The sequence below is a fragment of the Oncorhynchus mykiss genome, chromosome 27 (assembly GCF_013265735.2).
Source record: "Oncorhynchus mykiss isolate Arlee chromosome 27, USDA_OmykA_1.1, whole genome shotgun sequence".
Lineage (NCBI taxonomy): Eukaryota > Metazoa > Chordata > Actinopteri > Salmoniformes > Salmonidae > Oncorhynchus > Oncorhynchus mykiss.
Window position 1 is genome coordinate 27,642,993 of NC_048591.1, and position 22,102 is coordinate 27,665,094.

At 44.6% G+C, this 22,102-nt stretch overlaps 1 protein-coding gene across 2 annotated transcripts; it reads left to right on the top strand.

Moving 5' to 3' along the window:
• Positions 1 to 2,933: 2,933 nt before the first annotated feature.
• Positions 2,934 to 5,791, top strand: LOC118944714. 2 transcript variants are annotated; one of them, XM_036965167.1, is made up of 4 exons: positions 2,967 to 3,735; positions 3,925 to 4,012; positions 4,278 to 4,410; positions 5,352 to 5,791. In XM_036965167.1, the coding sequence occupies exons 1-4, from the start codon at positions 2,968 to 2,970 to the stop codon at positions 5,656 to 5,658; spliced, it is 1,296 nt and encodes a 431-aa protein (XP_036821062.1). In that variant the 5' UTR covers position 2,967; the 3' UTR covers positions 5,659 to 5,791. The 2 variants fall into 2 exon arrangements, with proteins under 2 accessions (XP_036821063.1, XP_036821062.1); XM_036965168.1 differs by lacking the exon at positions 4,278 to 4,410 and having other exon boundaries at positions 2,934 to 3,735.
• Positions 5,792 to 22,102: the final 16,311 nt, after the last annotated feature.

Genomic DNA, 22,102 nt, shown 5'->3' on the forward strand with positions numbered 1-22,102 from the left:
TGCAATTTACTCTATCTGATGTAGTACAAAATGTAATGTATCAGCCTTTGAGCATATTCAAATGAATGAGCATGTAAAGCGATCAAAAGGACATGTAGATATTTAGAATACTAAAATTACAACGCTTGACCGATTTGCCAAGTTAAGACAGGAATTATCATGCTTTGCTTGTTCGTTTTAAAGTTCCCAGACCTCAGTGAAAGTCCTCCTGGGAATGACAGAGGACAGAATCATCAAAAGTGTCCAGGAGCAACTGTCTGATCATAATATCCTGTCCTCTTGCCCACCTGAGCTGACTGTTGGTCTTATCAAGGTGGTGGTCGAACAGCTTAACTCTGCCCTCTCTGCGACCATCAGCAGAGCCATTTCAGGGCGGTCCTCCCCTATTTCTTCTGGTACCCAGGCCGCTGAACAAATGGTCAACATGGTCCAGAAATGTTTTGATGATCACACCACCCCAGAGGACCAGAGCTCTACCTCTGTATTAGAGTCATGCATTCCACCTGCAACAGAAGAAGTGATGACTGTTATCGCAGAGATGGTGGGTGAATTGGAAAAAGAAGATCCGGAATTGGCTAAGGTTTTTCGAGAAGTGGCTGTGAAAGTTAAAATGTTGGCATCTGGCAGTGACCTTGTAGTGGAGCACCTGGATGTTGAAGACTCTCCTGTTCCAGAGGAGCTGAACATAATATGTACATCTTGCAAAGCAATGATGCAAAATCTTGGCACTCTGTTTAGTGTGAAGTTCAAGACCAAAGCCTCAAAGGCTGTGAGTGAAATTCTTGTGAGAAGGTTAATGAGCGATATCTCTGGTATGGTTCAACCTTCTCATTCGTTTAGTACCACTCCAAGCTTGATGAATGCATCTAGCCCATCTGACAGGATCCTTGATTCTGCGGCCACTGAGCTCATACAGACCAAAGTAGAATCTGAGGCATCAAAAATAATTGATAACTTTGTTGAAGATGTCAAGGACATTGTGCAGTATGCTGAATTAGATCAGCCAACAAGCACCCAGAGAGATACCCAAGTGGGACACTGTACGACAAAGCGGAAACCCTTCCATGCAGCTCGTAGACTCTGCGAGAGACTTCAGGCAAAGCTGGAGACATTGTTCCTCAGAATGGGTGGAGCTCCAGTCCAAGGGGAAGAACTTATGGAAAAAGCTGACTCCAGTGCTGTGCTTCTGGAGCATACTGACTCCAGTGATCTGCCTGTTTCAATCCTGAGCTTGCCTTCCCCATGTAGGAGTGAATCCCCTATATCAGAACGTAGTTCATCTTCTTTATCTGATGGATGTGATTCAACTGACTCTGTAGGAGAGAAAACACCAGAGCAACCTGAAACCAGTAAGAGTGAGGCAATACTGCAAGTGATCAACTCAACAGGACTTGGTTCTCTCCGTAAATGCCAAAGTGAGAACTCTCAACCATTACTGTCTCTCTGTGATTCCAACATGGTGCCCTGCACCAAAGAGGTCTTGTCCCAGATTGTGACCATGTATAGGTCAGAGGTGGCAGATTTGGAATGCACATCATCTGTTGCAGAGGGTTCCTCTTACAACTCCCTTGAAGTCTGTGGCTTTTTGGACAGTGTCATGTCTTATCTAGAAGACATGCCTGTGTCTGGTTCTTCATGGTTGGAAGGATTAAGAGATACTCCAGCCTCAGTCATTGAGAAACTCTCCAGTGAGGAGTTCCAGATGAACGCTACCAACGAAGTGCGAAAAATACTGATCAAATCAGTCAGTAGCTTTCCCAGCAAAGTCAGTTCCAGCCAGACAGATTCTCAGATGTTGCCAGCAAAATCAACAATTTCCTTAAGGCATACAGATATAACTGCTTTTGAAATCGTTGGATCAATTACAAATGACATGAAGAGCCTTTTCCCACCCACAGAGTCTTCTACTACTCTATGGCAGGCAGACTCTATGCTTCAACAGAGTGATGAGAAAACCTCAGAGTACACTGAGGCCACACCCAAAGGCTCACAGTCTGGTTTGGAAGTATCTGAGAAGAAGATCTGGACAACTGCAAAGACTATTTACCACAATGTGAAGACAAAGATGAGGAATTATTTTACATGGCAAAATCAAGTCAAAGCAACAACGGCTCAAGCCAAAAAGACCCTCAGCCATATTCTGGTTTCAATTCAGAAAGAGCTGTCAAAATCTGACCAAACGGTGACTGCGCTTTCACAAATAGAGAATGTGGTTGGAATGATGCTGAAGGATGTTGAAAGGGTAAGCAGTGAATGTGGTGAGGAACTGATCTATCAAGCGCCACAGCGTTCTTCCTCCTCGTTGTCATCCTCATCTGCCAGATCAAAGAAGTCAGAGTGGGAATTTTCACTCCCTGGCACTCCCATCTCTTCTGATTTACCAGAGAGTATTACTCAGCCCATTGTGAGATGCTCAGTCATCGACATGGGCAAATCTACTAAGCCAAAAACATTCGGTGTGTGATGCCAGGGAAAGCATGTCTGCAATAGTGGATACCATCATAAAGGAGGTACATCCAGAGGAAGAAGGGGAGGTTGCATTCCACCCTGATCTAATCAGCTGCAATAGCAAGACTGGAGGAGCTCATATCTCAGGGTAGGATTGGTGCTCTCTCACGTGATCTTACTCACCAAGTCAACCGCATCATTTCTGAGAGCAACTTGACCCCTCTGGTTCTGACAGTGGCGGCTGGAAAGAGTGCATCCGATACAGTCCTTACTGAGCTGAAGAGGAATGACAAGACGGTGGGGAAGCCCACAGCTTACAAGCTGGTTCAGCTTTTTGCAGAGGAGTCTGTGAAGCGCCTCTTGCTTCCTAGCCTTGTGCCCTCTACAGCTTCAATGAGTTTGGCTCAGGGAGTTAGTGTGCCGGCTAGCGTATCTGAAGATAGGATTTCATGTTCTTTTTCTACATCAGCATTTAGTGACACAGTCAGCCTGTTTACCAAAGTAATGGTAAGCCAGGTCATGGACTCTGTGGTTTCTGATGCACAAAGCAGAGGGTCATCTCCAACCGGAACTGTAACTGATATAGGCAGTCTACTGAGTGGTAAGTCCTACCCTCTGCCATCTTTCTCCGCCATCAGCATGACAACAAGTGGGACCTCCAATGCTGCACGAGGCTTTGAGGCCAACATAGATGCTGAGGAAAGGGATACCATCAGTTGTTTCGGTGTACCTCAGAGCATTGTTTGTGATCAGAATTCAACCAGCCCGGATGTTGCTTCGCTTTCAACCCCATCCACTGACAACTTAGTCGGTGATGATGACTTCACCGGCCTCATCAGCATGTTAGTGGTGAGACTTCTGTCAAAAATCCAAACCCAAACTGATCTGTACCCAACTGACGTCACACGCACGTCACAAGACCTGATTCCAAAAGTTATAGCTGCCTTCTGTGCATGGTCAGGCTGCTCTGAGACCCAAGCTTATCCCAAGAACCTGAAGAGTCACAAAGTATACAGCACCGTCTACAAACATCTGTTGAAGGAGTTTGGCTCAGAGAAAATACTCCAACTGGCCGTGTCGACTCAGGACTCCACTTTCAATAGGATTCTTGTGAAGTCATTGAGCAAGGAGCTTCTCCACAGTTGTAACGAGGCATCAAGAGCAGCCTCAAGAACATCTTTCGAAGCCACCAGGCCAGAAGCTCTTCTCATGGCTGAAGATGTGAAGGCTACCAGAGGGAAGCTGTCTTTCCTACAAAGGCTTGCCAGACTGAAATTCAACTTAAAGGTACATCACACTTATTTAAGTTAACAATTATGTCAATGTGAGTAAACAATGTTATTTAGAGAAAATGTAAAACCATCCATTAATTCCAAAACCATTTATAAATCTTGTTGTGCTGGTGTGTAAGATGTGATCGTTATTACCGTGAGATTGTTCTGCTGTGACAGTTGTTTTGACATGTTTTTGTTTTAGCCATTCATGATGGGAAACAAGAAGGATTCCAATAAGAATTCCCGCCATTCTGAATCCAAAGACCAGACTACTGCTGAAGATATCATGTGTAAGTCCATACAGCAGGACATTTACTGTTTGAGATATTGGTGTACAAAGCTGCTATTGCAAAAATATTAAACCCTATATACAGTACATTATATATTATCGATAGTAATCTCTTATGTAAAATTATTTATAGTTTCCAAATCTCAAGATTCTGGTTCTCATTTATTTGTGAAAGTAATAATGAGTTGAAACTAAGAATACAATATACCATCATTTCTAAATGAAAGTGCATGTCAACTCTCTCTCTCTTCTGTCGCCCAACATAGTGGCACATCCTGCCACATTTGGACTCCCAGAGGGTCTTCCCTCCACCTCTCAACAGGAGAAGCCTCGCAAACGTCCCCTTCTAATCAGGATGTTTTCCACCATCTCCATAGGCCTATCCAAGCCATTCAAACGGTTTTCAAAGCAAGCTTAATACAACAATTTCCTTTAATACAGTAATATTTGCATTGAATTGATGGCCTTTGTCTTCTTTTGTGTTGCCCTGTTAACACATTTGATTAGGAAAATACATAGTATATTTAGTTTAGTTTATTATGCAGTCATAGTCACGGTGTAGGCTAAACAAAGTAATGTTGTCCTGAATAATGTATAGAACATGCACCCTCCCACCCCCCCACCCACACACACACACACACACACAGTGTGATTCATTGAACACATACACATAGTACTTCAGATATGTCCCACAACCAACATTCAACCATATATCAATGATTCAGTGTAAAATACATGTACTGTAAAATAAACAGTATTTAATTTACAACCAATAAAATAATACATGATGCAGGACACTCAGTTATAAGGGAATTAACTGGTTTAACTTCTCAAACAAACACACACATTTCCATTTTCTGTGGATCGCCCATGTTTACATTTTACTGAATGCCAGTCTGACCTTTGACCTGTAGATGGCAATAAAGGTCTACTTTTGCTGCAGATCCACTTCTAAAGCTCAAACCTCTCTGGACAAGTAGCCAAAACATTTGTCCCTAGTGAGAGAGAGAGTATGTGTGTTGTGGCAAGAAAAGGGAATATTGCACTACACTTTTATGATACAGATACATTTTGCATCCGGTAGCATAGCACAGCTGTAGTTTTTTCAAATGCCAAATGTACATGTAGCATGCTTCTGCCTACAGATGCTTTTCTGAGTGACTTGTGTTGTGAGAGAACCAGAATTCAAACATAAACTCCTGGATTACATTTTATAATATTGTCAGCTCTTTTTAGTAACATATGGTAGCATACATGTTTCACACGGTGGCAAGTCAAGCTAGTTAGTTACATGTAACAACATTACATTATATGGTCAATGTTTGTGTGTATCCTCTTAGCTTTTACCTTCGACATCAACAAGCGACGCACGGGCTGGTCCTGCAGACTCCCACGCCCATGGCCCAGGAGAAGGCTGGGGGCCACCTGCTCACTCACGTCCCAGCCATCTCCTTTGAGACCGACTCTACTGTGGAGTGCACCTCCAAGAGGACTCCGGAAGAGAGGGACCGGGTGAAGGTTAAACTGGCCAACATGGCCTTGATGGGAAGGATCAAAAGTCTTGGCTGTGAAATGCCCATTATGTGTGATTATCGAATTGATCATTTTCCACTTTTGAAACAACAATGGGAAAGACAGGGTTTATAGCAAAGGTTGCTCAGATTGGGCTTTTGGAAAAATTGGGAGAATGAAAGTGCACTCCTGATTCAGAGAGAAAGATCCAGCTTAATCATCCATACCATTGTTTAAATTACAATAAAAAAACATTCAAACTGTTCCTGAGTTTTCGAAAGACAGAGAAAGGAAAACATCATTATCTTCAGTCTGTTCACCACAAGTCCTACTGTCCACAATCTCAGGGTTCTTCAATACAAACACACCTGTTTCAGAAAACCTGATCACTTTCACATTCGAACAATGTTTGTAGGATACTTTTCAATAACTCAATAAATGTAAGTGTTGAAACCATACATAGCTGGTAACTTGAGCTCGGCAGAGTAGTTTTGACCTGTGTCCAGATGCAGTCATTTATGTTGTCTAAAGACAATTTGTCTCTTATAACAATGTTATTTTTCTGAATAATCGAATTTAATTGACTGGTAGGTAGTCACTAACTATTTGTAGCATGTGTTCCTCTGTTTATTGATATTTACATGGTGTGTATGTGTTAAGATGTTAAGTAATTAATGTTGATATTATCCAAAGGGTTTTTAACTGAAATGTTAAATGTTGGTGTCTCGATCTCAGACATTTACGCTCATATTTGTAAATGGCAGAATCAAACAGTATTGGAATAGTGACTTGTATTTTGCATCTAGAAGTGTAAGAATTTTAGAAGAATGCTATTTCATCAGTCAAATGTTGCACTGTTTGATAAGACAGGGTAAAGAAAACCTCCATTTAAATGAGTTTAGTTGTGAGTTTGACATTTTACCACAAGAAGTCACTATAATACTATACGTTATCAAACAGGGTTGTGCTGAAAATCAAATGAACCACAGCCAAATTAATTATTTGCAACTAAGAGTAAGATTAAAAAAGACATGTATAACTTACTTTCTTGATAAAATACATTCTAAAATGTCAATATATGTGATTTCTGAGTATGAAGTGCACATATCTTTTTAAGGCCCAAAGCAGACGTTTTTACATCAATATCAAATCATTTCTGGGTAACAATTAAGTACCTTACTGTAATAGATTACGATGAAAATGGTCAAAAATGTATTTTTTGCAAAAAAAACTTTCTCAAGCAATAATTTTGCTAGGACTGTCTGGGAGTGGTCAGTGTGGAGGGGAAATTAAAACTAGCTGTTATTGGCACTCTCTTTGTCGTTGGTCTATAAACCAATTTACACATGGTGATGTCGCCATGGAAAGCCAAAACTCTCACCCATGCAAACCTGCTGATTAGAAGGTGCTGTATAGATGTGAGAAACTCTCTTTTCATGGCACTTCAATATCGAAGTTAATTTTTCGTAGCAGGTTAGGAAACTGAGGTTAAGGTTAGGAAAAGGGTTAGGGTTAGTGAAAATGCTCTCCAAACCTTCTACGAAAATTACTTTGCATTGAAGTGCTGTGAAAATAATGTGTCCCTGCTCAGGTGTTGCATGCATCAACCAATGGTTGTGTGCCAAGTCATCCATTGTGTCATCGACTGACAGATTGCTATAACATATGATGTGGTTAGCTGACACACAAAATACCTATCCAGGCAGTGTAAGATCTGGCAAGTGTCAGCAAGGCCTGGGCAGAGGAACATGCTCCGTATTTTCAACCAGAACTATCAGGAAGCACCCCCGATCACATTTTTGTAAAACACATTTACAGTGTTAGTTTCATCAGCTGTTGTACAATATGAAATAAAATTATTTTGACTTCACAGGGCCTTTAAATGTAGGCAAACAAGTTTTCAGCATTCAAACTAATCTACCCAGCCAGATTCAGCACCATGGACAGTGAAGATCAGAATACCTGCGATCTGACGATTAGAACAACAGTGCTATTTTTTTTTCACTCTGTCCAGTTTGAAATATAGTTGAATAGTGAAGACCAGAGTCTATCAAACTTGGGCTGTCTCTTGTGGAGGTCATAAGTGAGCTTTTCAAGAGGAAGAAAGTCAACAATCTGGTCAAGCCACATTTTAAATGTAGGAGGGGTATTTGAGGCCCACAATAGAAGAATACATTTCTTAGCAGAATCTGGCAATCTCTCTACAGCTCCAAAATACATGCATATAGGTTCCACTTTCAGAGGTACATCTTTTACAGTTAGGAGACATATCTGTTTTCATTCTATGGAGTCTCAAAGGAGTATAATAAAATGTGTACAAAAATTTGTAATTAGATTCTTTCATTTTTACACTGGTAGAGGAGCAGTATACCCTGTCGCAAACCTCCGCCCATAACTCATCACTGATAGTCAGACCAAGGTCCTTTTCCCAGATTATTTTCAAAGGAGTAAAGGAGGAGCTTCCTTTCTCAGAAAGGAGTCTATAGATGTAAGATATTTTGCCTTTAATGGATTGTGCTGTGACAAGAAGGGTTTCAACTTCATTCAACTGAGTTCTAAACCTCCTCTTGGAGGTAAATGAGGAAATTACATGTCTAATTTGAAGATATTTGAAAAAATGGGATCTTGGCACATCGAATTCACTGCAGAGCTCTTGAAAGGATTTCAGTGTAGTGGTTTTCTGATGAAATAGGTCTGAAAAGGTCCTGATTCCTAGAGTATGCCAAAGATTAAAGTTGGCCTCCCTCAGGGCTTTTGGCAAGTCTGGGTTGCCCACTATAGGCGAGTGAGAACATATTTGGGAGGAAATGCCCAGGTATTTCTTACAGTCCCTCCACGCTAGTATGGTGCTGTAAATCACAAAGGTTTTGGCTATGTTGCCCACTTCACTAAAAGTTATTAATGAATATAATTGAGCTTAAGGGCAATGAACCACAGGATTGGGCTTCTATCTGAATCCACGTTGACTCTTGTCTATTTGTGATCCATGTTTAGCATGTTGCGGATTTGGGCAGACCAGTAGTACAATTGAAGGGAGGGAAGGGCAAGACCACCCTTAGATTCAGGTTTCGATAGAGTGGAAAACTTGATCCTAGGTTTTTTATTGCCCCATATAAATTTGGTGATGCTTTGGTTAGTTGTTTTGAAAAAGGAACCTACTGGGAGATAGCATGGGAGCATCTGAAATAAGTAGTTCAGTCTAGGGAGGACGTTCATACGGATTACATTAATTCTTCCTACTAAGCTAATTGGGAGGGAGATCCAGGTTTGGAGATCGTTCTTGATTCGGTCCAGGAGTGGAAGATAATTTTCCTTAAAAAGGCTATTCAGATCTGGTTAGATCCCGAGTATTGAAACCCCTGTGTTTTCCATTGGAAAGGACAAAGTGTCTTCATAGAGCTGGTGAGTGTAATATTGAGAGGGCAGGCAGTGGATTTGTTAAAATTGATCTTATAACCTGAAAACTTGCCATACTGAGCAATTGTGTCTAAAATGAGAGGGAGGGATTTCTCAGGGTTGGATATGTAGAGCAAGACATCATCCGCGTAAAGCGAAATCTTGTGCTGCAGGCCGCCTGCAGAAACACCCATAATACTTGGATTGCTCCTTATCAGCTCTGCCAGAGGCTCCGCCCCCAACAAGTAGAGCAGCGGGGACAGCGAGCACCCTTGTCTTGTGCCCCGTTCCAGAGGGAATCTGTCAGAGTTCAGTCCATTAGTAGTCACCATGGCATTTGGATGAGAGTATAGTGATTTGATCCATTTAATACAATTTGGGCCCATATTGAACTTTTCTAAGACTGAAAACAGAAAGCTCCACTCCATCCTGTCAAACGCCTTCTCAGCATCCAGTGAAGCCAGTAGGACAGGGGTCTTCTGTGCGTTTACTTGATCAATAATATCAAAAAGACGGCGAATGTTATCAGAAGAGTATCTGTCTCTAATAAATCCAGTTTGGTCCGCTTTTATTATTTTGGGAAGAAGAGTGTTAAGTCTTTTGGCGAGCAATTTGGTAATTATTTTATAGTCGAAATCCAACAAGCTTATGGGCCGGAAGGACAAGCAGGATAGGGGGTCCTTGTCTTTTTTTAGCAACACTGTAATGCGAGCTGTGTGCATTGAGTCTGGGAGAACTCCGTTTTTGCAAAAATCCTCCAGCATTGGCATGAAGATAGGGCTGAGCTGGGGCCAAAAAGCTTTGTAGAACTCTCTGGGGAATCCATCTGGGCCTGGGGACTTATTAGGTGGCATGGAGGTAATTGCCTCCAGGATCTCCTCAGGAGTGAAGGGGTAGTGGAGATCTTCTTGGTCGGTCTCTGATAGTTTAGGTAGCGAGATTCCCTCTAGGAAAGAGTGGAGTTCTGCCTCCGTGTGTTTTCTCTCAGAGGTATATAGTTTGCAGTAAAAATCATGAAAAGTTAAATGGATCTTTTTTGGGTCATATGTGACCTCGTCCTCTGCTGTTCGGATAGCCATGATTGTACGCTCTGACTGCTCCTTTTTAATTGGTAAGCAAGCAATCTACTGGGCCTATTGCTATACTCATGGTATTTCTGTTTAGTAAAGAAAACTTTTTTTTTTATCTCCCGAGTGTAGTCCAAATTCAGTTTGGCTTTGGATGCTTTAAGATGACTCCAGGAGGTGCTGTCTAGGGATTGTTTATGTATTTTTTCACAGCATTCCAGCTCCCTCTCAAGATCTAGCCTGTGTGCTTCCATTGCTTTTTTCTTAGAGGAAGCATATGCAATTAGATGACCTCTTAGTGTGGCTTTAGCAGCGTCCCACATTGTGGCCGGAGAAACAGGAGAATCTTTATTGTCTTGTGTGTAGTTGTCTATCCATGTAGTTACCAATGTATGGAACGCTTCGTTGATAGCATGGAGGTGTTGAATTTCCAGCTCTTTGACCTTGGGATGTTTTTGCAGAGGTCAAAGCGGAGGTGGACAAAGGCGTGATCTGAAAGTGCTATGGGTCCGATTGTACAAGTGGCTGAATTTATGAAACTCTTTGGGATAAAAATGTAATCTATACTGGAGTAGGTGTTATGGACATTAGAGTAGTATGTATAGTCCATAGATGAGCTATTAGTCTCTCTCCAGATATCTATCAGTCCCATCTCTTTAGTAAGAGAGTTCAACATCTTTGCAGATCTAGGATTTGTGGTGGGGACTTGAGATGATTTGTCTAGGGTTGGGTTAAGGGTACAATTAAAATCTCCAGGCCACCACGCCTAATGGAGACACAATGCTCATTGAACAGGGTTATAATTTTTGACAATGAAGGCAGGCAGGAGTATCTGTGTTAGGGGCGTATATGTTTAATATAGTAATTGGTTGACCATATAGTGACCCAGTTATCAAAATAAATCTCCCCTCTGGATCAGATATGTTTTTGTCAATTATGAATGGAACATTTTTATGGATAAGTATGGCTGTGCCTCTACTGTTTGATTTGAAAGATGAGAAATACACCTGTCCCACCCAAGCTCTGCTGAGTTTGGCATGTTCAGCATCACAGAAGTGTGTCTCTTGTAATAGCGATGTCTGCTTTTTCCTTTTTTAGAGCACATAGTATCTTTTTTCGTTTTATTGCATGCCCTAGACCATGGCAGTTCCATGTCAATAGATTCAAGGTACTAGTCATCGTCATCGAGCAGTAATCGAACTTTAGTGCAAGTCATCGCTGGGTAAAAATGGATAGGTAATTACAGCTGCGTTCACATAAAAGGAAAATAAATGGTGTACATAAAATAATGATCTCTGAACACCCCAGCCGAGTTCCCAAACAACTCGACACATCCCGTTGGATCTATTACCCCCCCGCTCAGTCTCAATTCTGTGTTCCGAATAAAACAAAAACCGGGAACAGTTAGCAACGCACAACACCTCTCCCCACCAAAGAAATGCCTCATCCTCTCCACCCCGCATTGAGTAAATAACATAGTTGCCCTCGTCCAGACCACAGTAAAAGAGGGGAGAAAAATAAAATCAATAGCCAAGCCTACATATACCTCCCCCGAGGGACATAGGGAACCCCAAGTAATAATAGCAACAACAACAAAAAAACAGGGAAATAAAAGTAGGCTGAAACATTAGTAGGCCTAGGTTAGGCTATACAGCCCATCCCTCTCAGTTAAAGGAAAATAAATATAAATTGGACGGCTATAATGACCTTTAGGGGGTGGGTCTCTGGATATCGGCTATATGTCGTCTTACCTCCTTTAGTAATGGCATTAATCGCATTTAGTCATTGGTCTGTTTCTCATTGGCCAGGATTGTCTTTCAAAAAACGTTTTGCCTCTTCGGGAGTTTTGAAGTGTCGCAAGGCTCCTTGGTGAAGAATCCTGAGCTCGTTTGGGTATTTGAATCCCCTGAAGATGCCTCGGTCAATGGAGTATTTCTTCACTTCGTCAAATTCTCTGCGCTTTCGGCGTATTCCAGCTGACAGGTCCTGGTGTAAAGCGAGTTTGGCGTTTCCCACTGTGATGGTGTTGTTTTTCGCCGCCTGTAGGACTCGTTCCTTGTCGGTGAATCTCAGGAAACGTATGGTGATTGGGCGCGGTGGTTGTCTGGCTGCTGGTGGGGGCCTCAGTGCTCGGTGAGCTCTCTCGAGTTCTATGGGCCTGTCGGTGGACATGTGGAGTCACTCGGGAAGTTTGTCTTGCAGGTAGCGGATCAGTGGCATGTTTCCCTCTTCTTTTTCGCCCAGATTGAATAGAACACAATTATTCCTTCGCCCCCTGTTTTCCAGGTCCTCTGTTTTCTCTTCCAGATGCTCGATTTTCTTTTTAGCATATGCTATTGTTTCCATGGCATCTGTCTAAGTTTTCCATGGATAGGATTCGCCCCTCTGCCTCGTCCAGGCGCCCCGCGTTTATGGTTATCTTGTTGTTGATGTCAGGCAAAGCGTTTTCCAGGATTGTCACCTTGCCCCCTATCGCACTGAGCTGAGAGTTAATGGCATCTAATTTAGTGTTTAGTTCTGTACGTTGGGATCTCAACTCAGAAAGGATGTCTTCGACAGAGTGCGAGGTTGGCATTCGTTGTGCCTCGTGGGGGAGCGGGTTCTCTTGCTCCTGGCTAATGGCGCTAGTTTTTTCTGAAGCTAGCTTCTTCTTGGAGGCTTTTTCCGTCGCTAATACTCGAGTCCGGGTAAAAATGTCACCTGTAGTGTCGCCGCCATGACTTTTTCTTACTAAAGCTAAATGAGTTTGAACTTGGAGTGGAGGTAAGATTAGGAATTGAAAACTACTTGTGCGGAGCTCTTAGTTCATGCGGCCATCTCGTCCAAGGGTCACGTGATCCCCAACAGTGCTATTTTAAGTGATTTTCAAGACACCCAAAGTCAATTTAAATCCACAACAAAATCTGCAGGATAAAAAGCAATATAATCAAACATTCAAATAAGTAAACAGGCTATATTAAAGTGCACTAAACATAGAGACAGATTAACCATGGAGAACACGAAACATGATGATAGATTAACCAGGGAAGTGAATTTAACAGAGGTTAAAGCTAAAACAACAGAATCTGGGTACGTCTGTGTGAAGAGGTGTGGCTTTAGTGTGGATTTGAATAGTACACAAGTAGGCCTACGCTATTTTTGCACTGTAAAACTTTTTTTTAAGTGTTATGTTTTCCCAGATTCATAGTGTTATGCAGCCCAGGCCTATCTAGGAAGGCTGGGCATAAATTGTTTGCTCACAGCATCACATGATGACGTGGGCAACATAAACACTTAAACTCTGTAGATTAAAGTTAATAGTAATCAAAACTAATTTCACCACGAAAGGAAGTGCAATCGAAATGAATGAAGAAGACAAGGTAATTCTAGTGAGTTAATAAAATGACAAGGTGTTGCCTGTCAGCGTTGTAGACTACTGCCTCACAATCCCGGGCTTTAGTGGCACTGGCATACGCGCTTGCATCTGCACTGAAGGAGCCACCGAACGCGGCCGCGTTGCAGCTCTCACTTTCTCCCGCTGCAGTATGTCCTACAATGACATATTTGGTGGTGATTGGCAGCCAACAATAGGATTGGATTGGGACTAAATCAAAGAATAAAACGATATTGAAATGAATATTATTAACAAATATTTCCCAGAAGATTTTGGGTTCAACCTAAGGCTGACTAGGACAGATCAATCAACTTGATCCGACACAGTAAGCCTACATGTCATACGTAAGTAAATCCACAAGAGAGACAATATTGCAAAGGCAGGACCATGTTCGATGGAAGGCGTAGGGGTAGCAATCGAAAACGTTTGACGGGGAAATTTCTGTCAATATTAGCTAGTCCTACTGAGTGGGCAAGTAACCTTTCCCGCGCTCTTCCTAAAAATACTATTTGTGATGTCATAAAGGTCTAACGTTCCATGACGTAGCATGTAGTCCTAAATTACAGTCCCTGCTTGCAATATTGTCCTCACTCTCGACCTGAACTCAACTTGAATGTAACCAACACAGACAAGGACATGCTTTTTGAGATATAAAATAGCTTGAATGGATGAAGAAAGGGTAAGCTAAATTACTTCATACAATATTGGGGGAAAGTAAAAAAGGGTAAAGCAATATAAGCGGATATTTCTTGTAAAAAGCTATAACATATTGTAAAGCAAATGTACCATTCTTTATAAAGTCACCAGCTTAGCGCTGATATGGCTGTAGCTCTATTTATGATGTCCTCTGTACAGATCTACTCTGACATTGACATATTATTACTTATTGGAATGTCTGTCCTTCAGGTAGCACAGAGGGAGGATGGTGATCCTCAGAGGGAAGGAAAGGAAGTTGTTGAGGAAGAACCGGTGGCCACGCCCAAAGAGGAGGCCAAGAAGGGAAGGAAGGTAAGATGGCAGGAGTGACAGAGCACATAATAGGCCTACTGGGTTACACTCTGTACCTGATAGCAGTCATACCATAGATATCTATATATCTCAGATAACAACATACGTAGTAGCATGTTTTCAAAACGTGTTTTAAGAGCTGCTTTGACCTGGCCCATAGCCTATTCATAAATTGTCTCAGAGTAGGAGTGCTTATCTAGGATCATGTTTTGCATTTGAGATCATAATGAATACAATTATTTGGGCAAGGTTGAGCACACACCGTATCTGATGAACTTTATGTATACGGGCCCTGGTGTTACATGTCTGCTATCATTTGAGCTCTGGAATCTGTTCTGTTCTATCCTAGGCAAAAAGTAAGAGGAGTGGCAAGATGTCAAGGAAGCTGGGCACTGACAACGATGCAGGTCAGAGATTTACCTCTGTAGTACTACATTGTTTCTCTATTCTGTCTGTGATGTGCAGGTTGTGCTATCCATTTTCAATGAAACTGTAGTCTACTGTAATCAGTAAGAAAGGTCACATAGATAGCTTTATTCAAATAGGCCTATTCTAAAACCCTAAAACAATGAAATCAGAGTATTAAGAGATAAAACTGTCTGATTTCTCTTTAATTTTGTTTCTACTTCCTCTACTGGCAATCACATCTTTAGTCTCCAGGAATAAACACCTGGATAGAGGATCTGTAATTGAGCTCCTGGAGAAGAAAGCTGTTAAAGCTGCATTCGGCCCAGGCAACAAGGATGAGATGGAATACTCCTACCCAATCCTCATCTCATTCCTGCGCAATCTTACTGATGAGTATGTTAAAAGTTTTTCTGTAATGTTCAACATTTATGAAATATTGTGCAGTGGGAACTAAACACTAACTAAAACACTTATTTTAAATTGTCTAGGCAGTGGCAAGTGATCTACAAAGGACTAAAAAACCCTGTAAGTTTCCCTACCTGCCTTTGACCTTTGATGTGTCAATGATCTGTTGAATTCAGAGATTAGCCATCAAGTCATATTCTGTTATTCATGTTCTCTGTCAGACTTCATCAAACTTTGAATTCAGTCACAGACAAGAATAACAATGTTGATCAAATGCATTCTGTTCGATCTAGAATACTTTACATCACAGTTCCATTGAAAAGACTGTTTTTGTTCTGTTTGTTCAAAACAGATGACGAAGGAACAGCTTGCCAAATTGTGCAAGACAATTGTAACCTTCATCGCACAGACCACCCTGCAGATCCTGCTGCCAGCCCTGGTCCGCGTACTTGGGGTAAAGGACTTTGCTGACGACGACACTGACTCACCCAAGAGGGGTGGCAGTGCAAGATCCTTTGCTGCCTTTGATCAGGAAAGACTGGAGCTCATCCAGGAAGTTAGATATCTGGCGAAGGAAAATGTATAAGGGCGGCACAGGGGCTCAACATCTCAGGTCCCTAACACCCTCTTCTAAGAGGTATGTTCCCCTCAAGGTTTTCATGTATGGATTTCACCGAGATCATCTATCCCAGTGTTAGCCAATGCAATTTACTCTATCTGATGTAGTACAAAATGTAATGTATCAGCCTTTGAGCATATTCAAATGAATGAGCATGTAAAGCGATCAAAAGGACATGTAGATATTTAGAATTGTCATGTTGTCTTGTCTCTGTCCTTTCCCTTCACCCTGTCTCCCTCTGCTGGTCGTGTCAGGTTACCTTTTCTCCCCTTCTTTCCCCCAGCTGTTCCCTGTCTCCTCCTAACTACCCATTCACCCGTTTCCCCACCTGTTCCCTTTTTCCCTCTGATTAGGTCCCTATATCTCCCTCTGTTTCTGCTCCTGTCCTTGTCGGGATTCTTGTTTGTTTGTGTTTCATGCCTGAGCCAGGACTATCGTCATGTTTGCTGTAACCTTGTCCTGTCCTGTCGGAATCTGCCGGTCTATCTGAGCCTACCTATGGTTTTGTTATTAAAGAAGCTCTGTTTAGTTAGTTCGCTTTTGGGTCCTCATTCACTCACCATAACAGAAGAATCCGACCAGGAATGGACCCAGCGTACTTCGGATCCTCTCCACTCAGCCGTCGGGATCCAGGGAGCGATGCTAGGCAGAACACGAGCAGGAAGTGTCTGCTGCTCGACATTGCCGTTGAGTACCCTGGCCACCCAAGTCTCCAACCTCACAGAACAGGTTCACCATCTCCGCCTCGATCCACCGGCCACTTCCAGGGCTTTCGAATCTCCGGAGCCCAGAATCAATAACCCGCCGTGTTACTCTGGGGAGCCCACTGAATGCCGCTCGTTCCTCACCCAGTGTGATATTGTGTTTTCTCTCCAGCCCAACACTTACTCCAGGAGCACTGCTCGTGTCGCCTACGTCATATCTCTCCTTATTGGACGGGCTCGTGAGTGGGGCACGGCAATCTGGGAGGCAAGGGCTGAGTGTACTAACCAGTATCAGGACTTTAAGGAGGAGATGATACGGGTTTTTGATCGATCTGTTTTTGGGGAGGAGGCTTCCAGGGCCCTGTCTTCCCTATGTCAAGGTAATCGATCCATAACAGACTACTCTATTGAGTTTCGCACTCTTGCTGCCTCCAGTGGCTGGAACGAGCCGGCTTTGCTCGCTCGTTTTCTGGAGGGTCTCCGCGCAGAGGTAAAGGATGAGATTCTCTCCCGGGAGGTCCCTTCCAGCGTGGATTCCCTGATTGAACTCGCTATTCGCATTGAGCGACGGGTTGATCTGCGTCACCGAGCTCGTGGAAAGGAGCTCGCGTTCTCCGTTGCCCCCCTCTCCGCATCACTACCATCTTCCTCTGCCGGCTCGGGAGCTGAGCCTATGCAGCTGGGAGGTTATCCGCATCTCGACTAAGGAGAGGGAACGGAGAATCACCAACCGCCTCTGTCTCTATTGCGGTTCTGCTGGTCATTTTGTCACTTCATGTCCAGTAAAAGCCAGAGCTCATCAGTAAGCGGAGGGCTACTGGTGAGCGCTACTACTCCTGTCTCTCCTTCAAGATCCTGCACTACCTTGTCGGTCCATCTACGCTGGACCGGTTCGTCAGCTTCCTGCAGTGCCTTAATAGACTCTGGGGCGGAGGGCTGTTTTATGGACGAGACCTGGGCTCGGGAACATGACATTCCTCTCAGACAGTTAAGGGAGTCCACGGCCTTGTTCGCCCTGGATGGTAGTCCTCTCCCCAGGATTCAGCGTGAGACGCTACCTTTAACCCTCACTGTTTCTGGTAATCATAGCGAAACCATTTCTTTTTGATTTTCGTTCACCTTTTACACCTGTTGTTTTGGGCCATCCCTGGCTAGTTTGTCATAATCCTTCCATTAATTGGTCTAGTAATTCTATCCTCTCCTGGAACGTCTCTTGTCATGTGAAATGTTTAATGTCTGCTATCCCTCCTGTTTCCTCTGTCTCTTCTTCACAGGAGGAGCCTGGTGATTTGACAGGGGTGCCGGAGGAATATCACGATCTGCGCACGGTGTTCAGTCGGTCCAGGGCCACCTCTCTTCCTCCACACCGGTCGTATGATTGTAGTATTGATCTCCTTCCGGGAACCACCCCCCCGGGGTAGACTATACTCTCTGTCGGCTCCCGAACGTAAGGCTCTCGAGGATTATTTGTCTGTAGCTCTTGACGCCGGTACCATAGTCCCCTCCTCCTCTCCCGCCGGAGCGGGGTTTTTTTTTGTCAAGAAGAAGGACGGGTCTCTGCGCCCCTGCATAGATTATCGAGGGCTGAATGACATAACAGTTAAGAATCGTTATCCGCTTCCTCTTATGTCTTCAGCCTTCGAGATCCTGCAGGGAGCCAGGTTTTTCACTAAGTTGGACCTTCGTAACGCTTACCATCTCGTGCGCATCAGGGAGGGGGACGAGTGGAAGACGGCGTTTAACACTCCGTTAGGGCACTTTGAATACCGGGTTCTTCCTTTCGGCCTCGCTAACGCTCCAGCTGTCTTTCAGGCATTAGTCAATGATGTCCTGAGAGACATGCTGAACATCTTTGTTTTCGTTTACCTTGACGATATCCTGATTTTTTCACCGTCACTCCAGATTCATGTTCAGCACGTTCGACGTGTCCTCCAGCGCCTTTTAGAGAATTGTCTTTTTGTGAAGGCTGAGAAGTGCACTTTTCATGCCTCCTCCGTCACATTTCTCGGTTCTGTTATTTCCGCTGAAGGCATTAAGATGGATCCCGCTAAGGTCCAAGCTGTCATTGATTGGCCCGTCCCTAAGTCACGCGTCGAGCTGCAGCGCTTTCTCGGCTTCGCGAACTTCTATCGTCGTTTCATCCGTAATTTCGGTCAGGTGGCAGCTCCTCTCACAGCCCTTACTTCTGTCAAGACGTGCTTTAAGTGGTCCGTTTCCGCCCAGGGAGCTTTTGATCTCCTCAAGAATCGTTTTACATCCGCTCCTATCCTTGTTACACCTGACGTCTCTAGACAGTTCGTTGTCGAGGTTGACGCGTCAGAGGTGGGCGTGGGAGCCATTCTTTCTCAGCGCTCCCTCTCTGACGACAAGGTCCACCCATGCGCGTATTTTTCTCATCGCCTGTCGCCGTCGGAACGTAACTATGATGTGGGTAACCGCGAACTGCTCGCCATCCGGTTAGCCCTAGGCGAATGGCGACAGTGGTTGGAGGGGGCGACCGTTCCTTTTGTCGTTTGGACTGACCATAGGAACCTTGAGTACATCCGTTCTGCCAAACGACTTAATGCGCGTCAGGCGCGTTGGGCGCTGTTTTTCGCTCGTTTCGAGTTCGTGATTTCTTATCGTCCGGGCTCTAAGAACACCAAGCCTGATGCTTTGTCTCGTCTCTTCAGTTCTTCAGTAGCCTCCACTGACCCCGAGGGGATTCTCCCTGAGGGGCGTGTTGTCGGGTTGACTGTCTGGGGAATTGAGAGGCAGGTAAAACAAGCGCTCACTCACACTCCGTCGCCGCGCGCTTGTCCTAGGAACCTTCTTTTCGTTCCCGTTCCTACTCGTCTGGCCGTTCTTCAGTGGGCTCACTCTGCCAAGTTAGCCGGCCACCCTGGCGTTCGGGGTACGCTTGCTTCCATTCGCCAGCGTTTTTGGTGGCCCACCCGGGAGCATGACACGCGTCGTTTCGTGGCTGCTTGTTCGGTCTGCGCGCAGACTAAGTCCGGTAACTCTCCTCCTGCCGGCCGTCTCAGGCCGCTTCCTATTCCCTCTCGACCGTGGTCTCACATCGCCTTAGATTTTGTCACCGGACTGCCTTCGTCAGCGGGGGAAGACTGTTATTCTTACGGTTGTCGATAGGTTCTCTAAGGCGGCTCATTTCATTCCCCTTGCTAAGCTTCCTTCTGCTAAAGAGACGGCACAAATCATCATCGAGAATGTTTTCAGAATTCATGGCCTTCCGTCAGACGTCGTTTCGGACAGAGGTCCGCAATTCACGTCTCAATTTTGGAGGGAGTTTTGCCGTTTGATTGGGGCTTCCGTCAGTCTCTCTTCCGGCTTTCACCCCAGTCTAACGGTCAAGCAGAACGGGCCAATCAGACTATTGGTCGCATCTTACGCAGTCTTTCTTTTCGCAACCCTGCGTCTTGGTCAGAACAGCTCCCCTGGGCAGAATACGCCCACAACTCGCTTCCTTCGTCTGCGACCGGGCTATCTCCTTTTCAGAGTAGCCTCGGGTACCAGCCTCCGCTGTTCTCATCTCAGTTCGCCGAGTCCAGCGTCCCCTCCGCTCAGGCTTTTGTCCAACGTTGCGAGCGCACCTGGAAGAGGGTCAGGTCTGCACTTTGCCGTTATAGGACGCAGACTGTGAGGGCTGCTAATAAGCGTAGAACTAAGAGTCCTAGATATTGTCGCGGTCAGAGAGTTTGGCTCTCCACTCAGAACCTTCCCCTTAAGACGGCTTCTCGCAAGTTGACCCCGCGGTTCATTGGTCCGTTCCGTATTTCTCGGGTCATTAATCCTGTCGCAGTTCGACTTCTTCTTCCGCGATACTTCGTCGCGTCCACCCGGTCTTCCATGTCTCCTGCATTAAGCCCGTTCTTCGCGCCCCCGCTCGTCTTCCCCCCCCCCCCCCATCCTTGTCGAGGCGCACCCATCTACAGGGTCCGCAGGATTTGGACATGCGTCCTCGGGGCCGTGGTCACCAGTACCTTGTCGATTGGGAGGGGTACGGTCCTGAGGAGAGGAGTTGGGTTCCCTCTCGGGACGTGCTGGACCGTGCGCTGATCGAGGATTTCCTCCGTTGCCGCCAGGTTTCCTCCTCGAGTGCGCCAGGAGGCGCTCGGTGAGTGGGGGGGTACTGTCATGTTGTCTTGTCTCTGTCCTTTCCCTTCACCCTGTCTCCCTCTGCTGGTCGTGTTAGGTTACCTTTTCTCCCCTTCTTTCCCCAGCTGTTCCCTGTCTCCTCCTAACTACCCATTCACCCCGTTTCCCACCTGTTCCTTTTTCCCTCTGATTAGGTCCCTATATCTCTCTCTGTTTCTGCTCCTGTCCTTGTCGGATTCTTGTTTGTTTGTGTTTCATGCCTGAGCCAGACTATCGTCATGTTTGCTGTAACCTTGTCCTGTCCTGTCGGAATCTGCCGGTCTATCTGAGCCTACTTATGTTTTGTTATTAAAGAAGCTCTGTTTAAGTTTTAGTTCGCTTTTGGGTCCTCATTCACTCACCATAACAAGAATACTAAAATTACAACGCTTGACCGATTTGCAAGTTATGACAGGAATTATCATGCTTTGCTTGTTCGTTTTAAAGTTCCCAGACCTCAGTGAAAGTCCTCCTGGGAATGACAGAGGACAGAATCATCAAAAGTGTCCAGGAGCAAACTGTCTGATCATAATATCCTGTCCTCTTGCCCACCTGAGCTGACTGTTGGTCTTATCAAGGTGGTGGTCGAACAGCTAAAACTCTGCCTCTCTGCGACCATCAGCAGAGCCATTTCAGGGCGGTCCTCCCCTATTTCTTCTGGTACCCAGGCCGCTGAACAAATGGTCAACATGGTCCAGAAATGTTTGATGATCACACCACCCCAGAGGACCAGAGCTCTACCTCTGTATTAGAGTCATGCATTCCACTGCAACAGAAGAAGTGATGACTGTTATCGCAGAGATGGTGGGTGAATTGGAAAAAGAAGATCCGGAATTGGCTAAGGTTTTTTCGAGAGAAGTGGCTGTGAAAGTTAAAATGTTGGCATCTGGCAGTGACCTTGTAGTGGAGCACCTGGATGTTGAAGACTCCTGTTCCAGAGGAGCTGAACATAATATGTACATCTTGCAAAGCAATGATGCAAAATCTTGGCACTCTGTTTAGTGTGAAGTTCAAGACCAAAAGCCTCAAAGGCTGTGAGTGAAAATTCTTGTGAGAAGGTTAATGAGCGATATCTCTGGTATGGTTCAACCTTCTCATTCGTTTAGTACCACTCCAAGCTTGATGAATGCATCTATAGCCCATCTGACAGGATCTTGATTCTGCGGCCACTGAGCTCATACAGACCAAAGTAGAATTGAGGCATCAAAAATAATTGATAACTTTGTTGAAGATGTCAAGGACATTGTGCAGTATGCTGAATTAGATCAGCCAACAAGCACCCAGAGAGATACCCAAGTGGGACACTGTACGACAAAGCGGAAACCCTTCCATGCAGCTCGTAGACTCTGCGAGAGACTTCAGGCAAAGCTGGAGACATTCGTTCCTCAGAAGGGTGGAGCTCCAGTCCAAGGGGAAGAACTTATGGAAAAAGCTGACTCCAGTGATCTGCCTGTTTCAATCCTGA

Coding starts and splice junctions, on each gene's coding strand:
- LOC118944714 (XM_036965167.1), top strand. CDS start 2,968: ATGGACTCTGTGGTTTCTGATGCACAAAGCAGAGGGTCATCTCCAACC. Junction 3,736..3,924: donor GACTGAAATTCAACTTAAAG/GTACATCACACT, acceptor TTTTTGTTTTAG/CCATTCATGATGGGAAACAA. Junction 4,013..4,277: donor TACTGCTGAAGATATCATGT/GTAAGTCCATAC, acceptor CGCCCAACATAG/TGGCACATCCTGCCACATTT.